This window comes from Apteryx mantelli, chromosome 33, assembly GCF_036417845.1.
Source record: "Apteryx mantelli isolate bAptMan1 chromosome 33, bAptMan1.hap1, whole genome shotgun sequence".
Classification (NCBI taxonomy): domain Eukaryota; kingdom Metazoa; phylum Chordata; class Aves; order Apterygiformes; family Apterygidae; genus Apteryx; species Apteryx mantelli.
The window spans coordinates 1,509,847-1,522,737 of NC_090010.1; the positions used below are offsets into that span (position 1 = coordinate 1,509,847).

Here is a 12,891-nt window from a genome sequence, read left to right on the forward strand (position 1 = left end):
TCATGCCTTGCCTGGGCTGCATGGAGGCAGGGAAATAATAATAATAAAAAATTTAAAGCAGCTGGCGAGCCGCAAGGTAACTTTCCTAGCTACCCGCAGCTCTCGTGCCTCCTCCTCGCAGTCCCACTTTTACTGCATTAAAAAAATAGAATAATAATTCAAAATAATCCAAAATGTACGCCAGAGGCTGAAATATTCGCCTCGCTGAGGCATATTCTTCTTGTGGAAAGAAATAGCTTTTCACTCGTCCCGGAGATCTATTAAGTACCCTTTGTGTCAAGTGTATCTTTTTTTATTATTATTATTTTCGTAAAGTGAGCCTGTATGAAATAGATTTGCCTTTATGAGCTGTGTGGCTACGTATAGGTAAATTCGGAGGTAATTGTAATCCCATATACACTCTCCTCACTCGACACACGCATATACATATGCACACATACACTTTGCAAAGGCAAACGTATTTCACACGTACATAAATAAACACGGCAAATACTTGGGCTTTGAATTTGGTCATGAGAAAATTCTGGCACCAGCAGTCGGCCAATATTTATGTCTAAACTGTGCAGGAAAGGGCATAGCGTGTTCTACAATTGTAGCAATCCCCTCGTCGCTGCACTAATGCCAGCTTCAGGAGATTCGCTTGCTAGAAAGGAAAACTTTATTTAGCCAATTACCTCTTCAAAATTAGCTGCTGTGACATGAAACCACGCTCACATTTGCAGAAAACCTTTTATGCTAACCAAGCCCTGGAAATCCCCTCTGCAACGCTAGCTTCCCCCAAATTCTTAAATTACATTAGGAAGATAGCTTACCTTCTGCATGAATAATAATTCTGGTTCAACATAAACGAAAACTTAAGCTATGAAACATTTTTTTAGGAAAAAACAGAAACAGAAGCAAACAAAATCCGCCCCAGATTGGATCTGACCATTTAGAAACACTGCAAACAACGTAAGATTTCTTCCAAAACGCAACAAATCTGGGAAACAACGTCTTTATCCACACACCCATTTTAAGTTTAGCATCTGAACCACAAGAAAACCTTTATCTTTCTTTTATTTCCGCCCCAATTATGACCCCGAACCAACATAATCCTTCTTTCAGGTTAACTCCCACCAAAATCTCTCTTGACACGAACGTCGAAGGCGCTTTGTGCAGATAAGTTTTGTAGGGGTTTTGATAACCTTGACTTTGCGTTTTTTGGTGTAATTGCAACCCAGCTGTCAGCTAATATAATTTCCCGTTGGGATGCGACATGGTTAAAGCGGGGAAAAAAATATAAAAAAAATAAAAAAAAGAAAGGGTAAAGAGGTGGTTCTGGACTCTGCTTTGGAAAAGGCCAGTTTGGGTAGGGGGAAACCTTTCCCTTGAACGCCAGAGGATTTGGGCATGTGGTGCCCCAGCTCAGGCATGTCTGCATGGGGGGACGCCACGAGCACATGCACGCAGCTCGCCGGGCACACACGGAGCCGCATACCCCCGCCACCCTCCTTGTGCCCTAATTAGAGCCCAGATCAGATATTTTAATCCACAGAGCCCGGCCAACTAATGAAATCCGTCGCTTAGCTCCCTATCCGCTACAATGCTTTAGACCAAGCAATTTTTTACACCAACTTTTTTAGGAAATTCCACGCGTCCATCCACATTATCTCCACTTCTTGCCCTACCAGAAGCCTCTGAATCCACCTAGCTTCCAATTCGGATAGCAACAGATCCGAATATTCAAATAACACATAGATTTCAAGCCACAGGCAATCTCTACAGTGAAAATAAAATGTGGTTACTGAAAGCCTCTTTTCAGACAATCCCAAACTTAAAACATCTGCTCAACACACAGAAACATTTTTTCGCCTTCGCCAACGAGACCTCAATTCTCCAGGAAAAAAAAAAAAGAAAAAAAAATAAAAGACAAAAAGAAAAAGCTTTTTCCTCTCTGAGTCTTCAACGAGCTTCTAAGCACTGAAATGAATCACAGCACACAACTCCAGCCTGAGACGTTTGCAACTGAAAATGAGACTCAACGCATTCTCCTTTCTCGTCTCCTCCAAAATATTTAACACCGAGCAAACCCAAAGAAGGCAAAATTGGCTTAGCATAAGGAAAGCAAGCATTTGCAAAGGAAAACAATATGAAGGGGGAAAAAAAAAGACTGGTTTCATCTGCCTTAAAAAACACAAAACCCCCCAAACAACCCCTCCCCCAAGCAAACCCCAAGTCATTGCAATTTCGGAGCCTTTGGAAAGCCACCTCATCTTATTACATTCTGCAGTGTGGATTGCAAGGACATTTTTTCCATAAGTACATGCACAGCAATTTTTCTCCGTGTAAACAGCGAGAGGACGGTTTTCCAATAACCGACTGTTCCATTTTGTCAGCTCCGATTTTTTTTTTTTCCCAACAAACATTCATAGGAAGAATATATGTGTGTATATATATATATATATATATATTTTTTTTTTAAGACAGCGACAATAAAGAACATTATTATGCCAATTTCTGGAGGAGAAGTTGGCACGGCAGCGAGCGCGTTACTGAATATTCGCCTTATTGTTGTCGTTATTATTCTTATTAGCTACGGATGACTACTAATTTCTGCAATTAGCGAGCGGTAATGAAGGATTCCCTTACCTTTTGCTTCATTGTCAGAATTGTCAGTGCTGGTGTCAGTGTTTTTAGGCAGGTCTTTCTCGGCTTCCGAAGGACCGGTTTTGGGCGCCGGGGCGCTTTTTTCGGTTTTAATTTCGTTCGTGGAGGGGTGCTGAGCGTGATCGGGTTTTGTGTTTTCGGGGAAACTCACTTTGGCCACCGGGGGCGGCGGCGGAGGTGGAGGAGGTGGCGGTGGTGCTGCTTCCAGATGCTCGCTCCTTGGGTTCAGGCTCGCCCTGGCTTCAAAACTTGCCTCAAACTCATTTGGATTGCTGCAGTTGGGCGTCTTCTCCATGGAGGGGTAACCTTGGCTTGCTCGGTAGTAGCTAGGAACGGGGACTTCATGGTCATTTAGGCAAGACTCAGGCATTTGGTTGGGGTAGAGGGCTGCCTCTGTGGCATTTTTAGCCCTTTTGTCAGCGTTATACATACAGCAAACATTCTCTTCCTTGACATTGGTGGGGAAGGAGCAGGATGGGAGCTGTCTTGCAACAGGTTGCTCGATCCTGTACGTATTTTTGGGGTCACACCAAGTGTCTAGCTGCGAAAGGTAAGATGGATAGGTGCTGAGAGACAAGGTAGCGCTATTCACCTCGTCCCTTTTGGAAAGAGACGGGATAATTCCACAGTTCCTCATGACTCCGCAGCTGAAATCGCTCCCAGGCTGCATGTACATCCCTTGGCTGGAGGAATAATTCTCCCCTCTACAGGTACCGGCCAACGAGTCCATCAAAAACGAGTTAGAAGTCACATTGTTGGGACATGACATTTTCAGAGAGGGTTTTTAAGGAGGACTACTCCAGCCAGGGGCTGACATCTTTTTTTTAGGGGGAAAAAAAAAAAATATCAAGCACCATAATTATCCACGCATCGCTCCCGTTCCCCCCCCCCCGACACGTGATGCCCAGGCCAATGAGGATTGAAAATGGCCTTGATGATTCAGACGGGGCCGACGTCACGGGGGTCAAGTTGTCGCCACCGGGAGCGGCACCGTGGAGCAACAGCGACATCTGCCAGCACCGGGCCGGGACCTTCACGTTGAACAAAGGCAGAGACCCCCCCCCCCGGGCCGTCCCCGGGCGCCCCGCTCCCGCCCGCCAGTTTGTTTACCAACGGAGCCACGCGTGTCTGCAGCGGGGCAAAAAATATATATATATTATATATAAAAATATATGTATATAAAATATTAATTTAAATTAAAAAAAAATCTCCCCCCACTCCGCAAATTTTGCAAAAAAAAAAAAAAAATCGGAGGGGGGCAGCGCTTGCAAACGCCGGTTTAAATCTCGGCACCCCCCCCCGTCCCAGTCCGTCCTTCACCCTTGCGGAGCTGCTTTGCATGCGCCCCCCCCTCCAAAAAAGCGTTTTTTACACCCGCAGCAAGCAGGACCCCCCCCCTCCCCGCTTTGCTTTCCCCTCGGTTGCTCCTGCCTCCCCTCCGCAGCTCTGCCGGGGTGGCCGGCTGCCGGCGTGGGTGTTTTGGTCGTGATTTTGAGGCTGGAAATTATTTTTTTTTTGAGGGGGGGGGGAACCGGGTGGGCTGCGGCTGCGAGGGGTCGTGCGCGGGGTGGGGGGGATGCGCTCGGCGCCGCGTTGTTTTTTCGCTCCCTCTTAGAGATGTGGAAACGGAGGGAAATATTGGGAAATGAGGCAGGGACCTGCTTTCTGTCTTTCAGTCAGGCATTTCCCCGAAATCCCGAAGCCCACGCTTCTTAGAGCTGTTTGGATATTTCCCAGGCAGCTCTTGATTAAAAAAAATACAATAAAAGCCTAGGCTTTCTGTCTTATCCCCCCCCCCTTTTTTTTTTCCCTGCAGCAAAGCAGCTTCGCCTTTCTGGAGTGCAAGAGGCTCTGCAAAGACAGGTTTTTTTAATTATCCACTTTCATTCTGAACTGTCTTAAGTTTCTGGGCTAAAATGGCATGTGGGGTGTCGCGCACAGACCTTGCAGAATTCGTCGTGGAGAGAAAAAGCGGGGTCAAATTTGCTAAAAGCGAGCGAGTTTCGGATGGCGACCTGCGAGAGTGCGGCTGTGCTGTGGGTGGTTTTTTTTTTTTTTCCCTCCCTCCTGTCTGTCTGTCTGTCTGTCTCTGGCTGCTCTTTCTGGGTCTCTCTGCAAGAAATAGCCACGGGGCAAAAATCAAAACTGCGACTGCCTAAATATCATGCGGGAGGATTTTCAAACTGAAACTTTCTCCCGATTTGGGTAGGATTGGATTGGATTTATTTTATTTTATTTTTTTTTTTCCTGGGGAGATTTCACGCAGAAAGTTAGTTTCCCCTCCGGTCTTTTCTCTGTTTTGTGCCTCAATTCGCTGCCGTGGGAGCTGAAGTTGGAGTTTTCTTTTAAACTGGACCGTCCCCGAGCCGGAATTGATGTTTCAAATCCGACGGAATTTCAACCTCCGCGGTTGTTGTTGTGTGCGTGCGTGTGTGTGTCTCCCCTCCGCCTCTTTTCTTTATTGGGTATTTTCTAAATCGTGTAGCAATTAAACTCAAGAGTTTTACCTTTTTTTTTTTCCTGGCGTGTTGCAGGGAGAGTCGGTGAACTTTGATTCGAGGCGAAGCGGCGAATTAGGGGAGTCGCGTATAAATAAATGAAAAAGCCAAATAGCCCGGAATTTCAAGATCATTACGAGCGATTACGAAAGACACGGGTTCAGAGTCACTTTCAAGGGAAACAAAAAGAAAACGCCACCTTTCATAAGAAAATAAAACAGGGGGGGAAAAAAAAAGAAAAGCAAGGGGAGCAAATGCGTGGAAAAAAAAAAAAGTACATTGTATCGCAGAAAGTGGAACTTGACCGTTTGGGGTGATTTGTAACGGTTTCAAGTGAAGTCCTGCTTAAATATTCTCACGTCTGCAAACCTGCTTTCCCAAAGATTTGCCCAAGCAGGGCTGTAAAATTCCCCTCTACTTAACTTTCAAGAGACTTGCGGGTCTTCCCGCGGCCTCGAGTGGGACAAGTTTAAATATCTTAGGCCGAGAAAGCCTAAAAGTGCATAATACTATTTCGCGTGCCCTCTTCTCCAGCACAGTAAAAGCTTTCGTAGGCTTCAGACGCCATTTGGTTCCCCTGGAAAGCTATTTGCGACTTTATTGCCTCTATTTGTGTTATCTGCATAGGTCTTTTTAAAACAGTTTGATAGAAATCGTTCGGTTTTATGATATCCAACGAAAATTCCACATAATATTTATAAGCAAAGAATAAAACTTTAGTATGGGAGCCAATATTTTCTCATTTATAGGTGATGAAATTAAAGACCAATGCAATTTTGTATTATATTGCTTTTTTTCCCCCGGTTTGATTTTTTTTTTCCTCCCTCTTCTACTTTATTTTTGCAGCTGATGTGGCTAGCCAATAATTTATGCTGTTCAGTCAAACAGTTACACATGTGCATTTTTTGGGACACCAAAATTTGACCTCATAGTTTCCTGTATTGTCTGCCTAAAGATTAAATATGCTTTCCTGGTTTTTCGCCGTGTATTCTGGTGTGCTTTTGTCGAAGGAGATATTAACGAGCTGCATGGAGCCCATCAGAGGGAAAAGTGCCCTTAAATAATTGGATTTTTCTTCTTCGTCGACCCAGGCGCTTCACAATAGCTTCTCGAGCAAATATCTCTGTCCAGGTTGCAAGAGAGGCAAAACGATGGTGGAAACCTCATCTTTTATGAATGTGTAAATGTTGGGAGTATAAAATAAAGATTTACACCATTCGCAGGCGTTTTGTTTACCAGTTTTTGCCAACACGAGCTACTGATGCAAATGTTTGAGAGGTTTCAGGGCTTGTTTTGCCTGCTGCTAGCTAGCATCTTTGGAAGCACAGAGGGCTGAATTCAAAAACACACACACACACACACAAAATCACATATATCATAAAAAATATGATATGGATATATTTCAAAACTTTAGCACGATTATTTTTTTGGCCCTGCAAAAAGGGAAGCTGGCGTCAGCGAGCAACCCAGAGGAGTCTCCAGGAGACCGAATATTGTTTAAAGTTAAAAATCATTAGAAGTATGATAAACATGGGTCATTAATGGAAGGAGAAATAAAATTCATCAGCCTAAGTGGAACCCCCGTTGGGAGAAATGCCTTGCTCTAATTACGGAGAATAAATACGAACAAACGCTATTAAAACTTAAAAGGGGAGAGAGGGTAAGGACTCTAATAAGCTCCTTTGGATTTTACATGCTTTTAGGGCTCAGGGTCCCTGCGTGCACCGTGGTCGGGGCACGGTCACCTCCGCACGCTGCGCTCCCCCGTCCGCAGCTGCGTTTCCTCCAAAGTCCCTGTTTTCAACCTGGCCTTTTTCCGGAGGGGGGACCAGTCCAGGGGATTTGCTACCCTCACTGAACTGCGAGGGGCACCAAAAAGTGGGATTTGCCCCTTTTTTTTTGGCTTTGTTTTTCCCCTGGGCCCTTTTTCTCCAAGGGGGTAGGTAGGGAGCCAAGTGTCCCCATGTCCTTCTATTGTCCTCGCTTCCCTGAGCGCCACGGAGGGAAAAATTGCCTTCAAAGATCCCGAAATCCGCAGTCGTGAGCCCAAAGAGCCCGTGGTGTCTGCTCTGCACTCAGTGAATAAGGTGGGGAGAAAAGATGCCAGAAAACACCCTCCTCTGCCTCTCAAGGAGAGTGTCTCAATGTGCACAAAGACAAAGAATCTCGCGGACTTCGACGCAATATTTTACCTGTCCCCCTTTTCAATCTAATTATTTAACCGTGAGTTATGGATAGAAAGTGCTGCTTATGCCCATTGTATTTTTTACCAAGTTTTCGTACGTTTTTATTGCAAACATTCATTTTCGCGCCGAGGAAGTATTTGGTAGCAACCCTTTAATGATTATCTTAAATTTGTATTTCTGCCCGGTATTATGCCCCATGTTGTAGCGGAAATAATTCTGATTTATGGCAAAGTACACTGGAGTACAATAACAGCGATGCAAAAATAAAACCCACGCCTTTATATGTTGGCTTAGAAACTGTAAACTATCACCACAAGAAATCTATCAAACTTTACAATCCCTCTTACCCTGCTTCCTTCTTTCTGAGTAACTTAAGTCAAAGAATTATGGAATGATATTATGTTCCTTGAGGTGGTATTGAAAACCGTGCTCGAGCTTTTCTACCCCCAACACAGCAGACGGCGGACACCCATATACTGGTTTTAGTTTGGACCCTTTCCCTTCTCTTTGATCCCGAGGACAAAATTTGGGAAGTGTAATTCATATATAAGAAAGGACAGCGCGGGTGACAGAGCCCAATAACGTGACACGGGGATTTTGGGGAAGTTTATTCAGTGCTGAAATGTTTCCTTTAATTTTCCAACTGCGCTCACAAACTTTCATGCTGTACCTCAAAAAGGAGAACAGTTTATATCAGAGGCTGGGAAGTCCATGTGGGAGCCCTGGGAAGCTGGACTGTGGCACATTTGGGGAATTAGGAGTGCTTTTCTGGGTAACAGTCAGGCCTGGGTTGCATTTAATAAGCTAAAAAAACAACCAAACATTTGAGATAAAATTTGGTGCTCCTTGGGTTTTTGGAGAGCCCCTTCTTCTAAAGATTAAAAAGAGAGGGAAAAAAAAGTGAGGTTGAAAGAGGCGAAGAGTAACACTGAAAGGTAAAATTGAAAACAATGAAGGACGTGTTAAAATGTTGGTCTGCTCAGGGAGCTAATAGCAAACCTCAAAGAATTCCTATTTTTTCACATATGACGATTAGAAAATCATTGCTTTCAAACTTTGTTAAAACGCTGATCATTTAGCAGTCTACTTAAGGCGTCTTTGAAGTTGCAACTTCGGTCTGCTGAGCGCTTCAAAATAAACATTATTGTTTTCAATTACAATTTTAACAGAATATGGAGAGCCACATGAGACACGAAATATTAACACTCATCTTTCCAGTAAAAAAAAAAAAGGCAACTAAAAAAAAATCTGAATAAATACAAATTTTCACACCTATAGTAGTGAAATAACCTGGAGATAATGGAGCGATAAGATGAACATTTTGTCTTGCTAGATTTGCCCAGATTTGACAATCTCTACCTTCAAAACACACATACCGCCGCAGAGGTTCAGAGCACTGAGAAACATATGCGCACATAGAGAATTTATTAAAAAAACACCGGAATTTTCCTTTTTTCTTTTTTTTTCCATACCTGAAGTCCTCAGTCTCAGAGATAACCTCGAATATCTTCTGCTTTCTTAATCACACGCTGTTTTCAAAAAAAAAAAACCCAAAACAGTTACACAGAGATTCGGCTCTTTTAACAGGCATTTGTACAGTAACATACGGTTTATATCAAACACATCTTTAAAGCAGAGGAGAGCAGATTTGCTTAAGTGTGCATCACTTAATTCAAAGAAAGGGATTAGGCCGCTTCTTAACAATTAAAACGAATGAATTTTCTCTGCTACTTGTAGCACATAAACAATTGTAATGTTTACATTAAGTTCTGCCCCTCCTTTTTTTTTTTCTTAAATTGAATAAAGTTTTTTTTATGGGCTCCATCAGCAATATGCTGCACTCTAATTCCTCAGCTCCAGATTAAAAAAAAAAAAAAAAAGCCTTATGAGGTTGCAAACCACATTCTCGTGGTTTCATGTTGTAATTTAGAAGTTATCAAAAGCAGAGGAACGTGCTTCAGCCTAACATATGCTGCGCATCCGTATATTCCCCGACTTTATGGAAGGCGTAGAAGCAAAGGCCTTAATGAGCCGCCATTTTGGGGCAAAATCATATAAGTCATATTTTAATATTTGCCCGGGCAGCGGAGGGGCAATGCGGCCGGGCGCTCAGCTTTCCGCCAGCAGGACACGCTGCCTCTCCCTTCCTTTGGGTTTAACTTTGGGCATTTTGGTTTTGGGTTGTTTTTTTTCTTTTTTTTTGGAAGGGAGGGGTTAAATTGAAGTGCAAGTTTGCCTCAAATCTTCAGTCATTTCGCCCAAGTTTTTGCCCCTCTCCCCTTTGCCCCTTTTTCCCCTCTATTTTTTTTTCCTCTCTCTGCTCGTGGGTCTACGATATTTCAGCGGAAAACTCTCCGCCGAAAGCGGCGAGGGGCTTCAGGAGGCCGGATTTAATCGCTTTCCGCCCAGATGAGGGGCCGCCTAGGAGAGGGGAACCCCTGGATTTGGGGGCTGCTGCTGCTGCTGCTGCCTCTCCGCCGGCCACGGCCACGGCTCCTATAAAAAAAGTCACTCGCACACAAATAAATGAATTCACCCGGGAATCCACAGGCGCGGAATTAGCTCAATTGCTGGTCGACTCGAGTCCACTTGCCAAAACCACTGGCTTTCTTCTCGGCATTTTCTACTCCCCGCTCTGCCAAGATCCAAGCCCGACGTCAAAAGCCGGGAGGAAAGTGCAAAACGGTCAAAAAAAGGCTGGATTTCCCCCTCCCGGCTATTGTGTGCCGCTCTTGCTGAGTTGTTCAGCTCAAGTTGGTTATTTACAGGCCACCGAGGAGGCTGCGCCTTTAGGACCCCTCCGAGAGGCCGAGTGAAGCCGACGCGCTTGCGAGTGGGTGCGAGTGGGTGCCGTGCGTGCAGCCTCGTCCGCCCCAGCGAACATCTCCGGCCACTTTATTCCAGCATTTGCCCTTCCTGCGGTTCCCCCCCCTCTTCCATTTACCCCCCCCTTCCCCAAAAAAACACGCGTTTTCTGCAAAAGTGGAAATGCTTTGCTTTGTATGCAAGCCAACATCGGCGAACGTTATTATCCCGCAAGAAGCCAATTAGAAGCCTCCCCCCCCCCTTCGCCTCCTTCCCTCCGGGCAATATTTCACAACAAAGTAACCCCCGAGCTGCTTCCAATATGTTGGGTATGAAATCCAGGGAGGAATGGGAAACAGGTTGGGTTGGGGTGTTCGTACGTCACGCGCAAAGGTCCTCCGTAATTAGTCTATGTGTCATTAACGTAGGCACCGAGCGGGCTTCCCAGCCTATGAGGGAGGCTTCTTTGGGACGGACATTAGCGGCAGGGGTAAATTTGCGTGCTGGAAAACCCTAAATGCGTGCTGGGAATTAAGGAGAGAAAAAAAAAAGAAAAAAGAAAAAAAAAACTTGTAAAAGTTTTTATGCCAAACAAAGTTGTAAAAACTTTTCATGCGTTGAGATAGCGAAAGGTTTATAACGATAATAAAGGGTGCGCGCCGCGTGTGCGCAGCCTTCCTCGAAATGCATGAAACGCGGCGCGCCCGGGTTAAATATTAAGCATCATAAACGCCGCACGGGGTGCAAAATTTGTTTTTCTTTTTGTTGTTTTTTTCCCCCCCTTGGATTTTTTTTTTCCCCCACCCGGGGGGAAAATGTGGGTCCCCCCCACCCCGGGCCCACCTCCCCTCCGGGCTCCCTGGAGGCGGGGCGGCCGGGGACCCGCGACCCGCTCCCATCCCGCTTTATTACAAAAGGGTTAAAGGTGATGGACTTGACTTTATTGAAGTTCAAAGACATCATATATTCACATTTTTCCTTCCTGCGGGGCTCGCTCCCACCTCGGCTTCCCCAGGCAGGCTCGGGAAGCCCCTCGCGGTGGCAATTTGGGGCTTTTCCGCGCTTCAACGGCAGCCGGCCCCAAAAGCCGGCGCCGGACCCTCCCCTTGCTCTGCGCACATATAAACCCACCCTATAGGTGCCTCTACGGCGACATACAGATGTATAAACGCTGTTCTGCTTGTTCACCCCTTGTGGTACCCGAAGCATCTTCACTGACCCCCCTCACACACACACAGCCAGGGCCGCCAGATCCCCCCCCTACCACCCTCCGCAGAACATTAACAGCCCTTTTCCTACATGGCACTGATGCTTAATGCTGCTGTAAACTCCCACATGGTCTATAAACTTGGATTTTACAACTGGCATTCCATTTTAGCTCGCGAAAACTTTGAACTAGGCCTACAGTTTCATTGTGCTGCAGTTGAACTGAAGACTTGCCGGGGGGGGGGGGAAGAGGGAGGGGAAGAGGGGAAAAAAAAAAATCCCTGGGCAAGGCTCCCTTATTTGTTTACTATTTACTGCGGAAGTCTTTTTCCTTTAGCCAGACGGGGTAATTAAGAAAAATTAAGCTGTTTAGTGCTGCAGTCTTTATTACAATGTCTAGACTAGCCGCTTTTGTCCGGACAGCCGCTGCTGTTACGGAGCATTAACTGCCGTTTCTGACCTCGTGATATTCACCTTATTGCACCTCTCTTTGGTTTTCCTAACCTTGGGAAGGTTTGGCAAACACTCATTAAAGAAAGGTGATTTTTTTTCTCTCTCTCTCTCTCTCTTTCTGCGAGTCATAACGCCTTTTTCCCCCGGCTGGTGCCGGAGTGCAGCAGGACCCCGCGACATCTGCGCGGAAGATGGCTCCTTTAACCACATCTTGTCTATTTTGATTTTTTTTTTTTTTTAAAGCTAAGGAAAGCCCCGTGCACCCCTGCAAGGTCTCCCCCTCCCTCCCCTTTTAGGGCTAGCTTATCCAAACGGGGAAGCTCAGGCGGGATTTTTAGGCCGCGGACAAGCGTCCTTTGAGCTGGCAGGCTTTGCAAAAATAAATAGCGATAAAATAATAATAAAGCCCCGCTTTGCCATCCACCACCCACCACCACCACCCCTTTTTTTTCCCCCCTTCCCTACCCCGGTTTCCCACTCCCGTAATGAGAAACATGCCTGTGAACATCCTTCCAAGAGCAGATCGTGGCGTAACGAGGGGCTATCACGAAAGCCCAAGTTGTTTTTCATTTATTTGTGTGCGGGTTGTGTGTGTTTGTGTGCGAGCAAACTAAGAGCATTTTTGCGGGTTCTAATATTTTTTCCCCTGCCGTTGTCAAATCAAATCAGAAGACACCATCAAAGCGTTTTCCTTCCACAGGGTTGTATTTAAAAGCAAGCATGAGAATTTTACAAGAACACGCTCAATGGATGGGAATATAATGCGTTGTTTCTTTGCTGCTGTTTTTTTTTTCCCCTTCCTCCTTTTTTCACCCCCCCTCCCGTCCATATGCAAAATCCCATCGCTCCACATCAGAAAGCAAAGGAGCTTTCAGCCTGGAAACCCCAAACATACCCCCCCTAAAAAAAAAAATCCCTAAAAACAGCCCTCCAAATCATTGTTTTTACACAAAATGCATGCACCACGTCACCAAAGGAATCTTCTGCATTTCTTTGTCCTTGAAAAAATTGTGTTTCTTTCATAGTTTGAGAGAAAAGAAGTCACTGTGCAAACGTAAAAAAAAAAAAAAAATCACTTTTATGCCCTGTGCCTGGGA

The 12,891-nt window shown here is 45.3% G+C and overlaps 1 protein-coding gene across 1 annotated transcript in view; it reads right to left on the reverse strand.

The window, feature by feature from the left end:
* The window catches only part of HOXC10 (homeobox C10), a 4,777-nt gene extending 1,362 nt beyond the window's left edge, over positions 1-3,415 (reverse strand). The window contains exon 1 of the mRNA XM_067314094.1: positions 2,629-3,415. Within this exon, the coding sequence (XP_067170195.1) occupies positions 2,629-3,415 (787 nt within the window). The remainder of the gene's footprint in view (positions 1-2,628) is intronic.
* Positions 3,416-12,891: the final 9,476 nt, after the last annotated feature.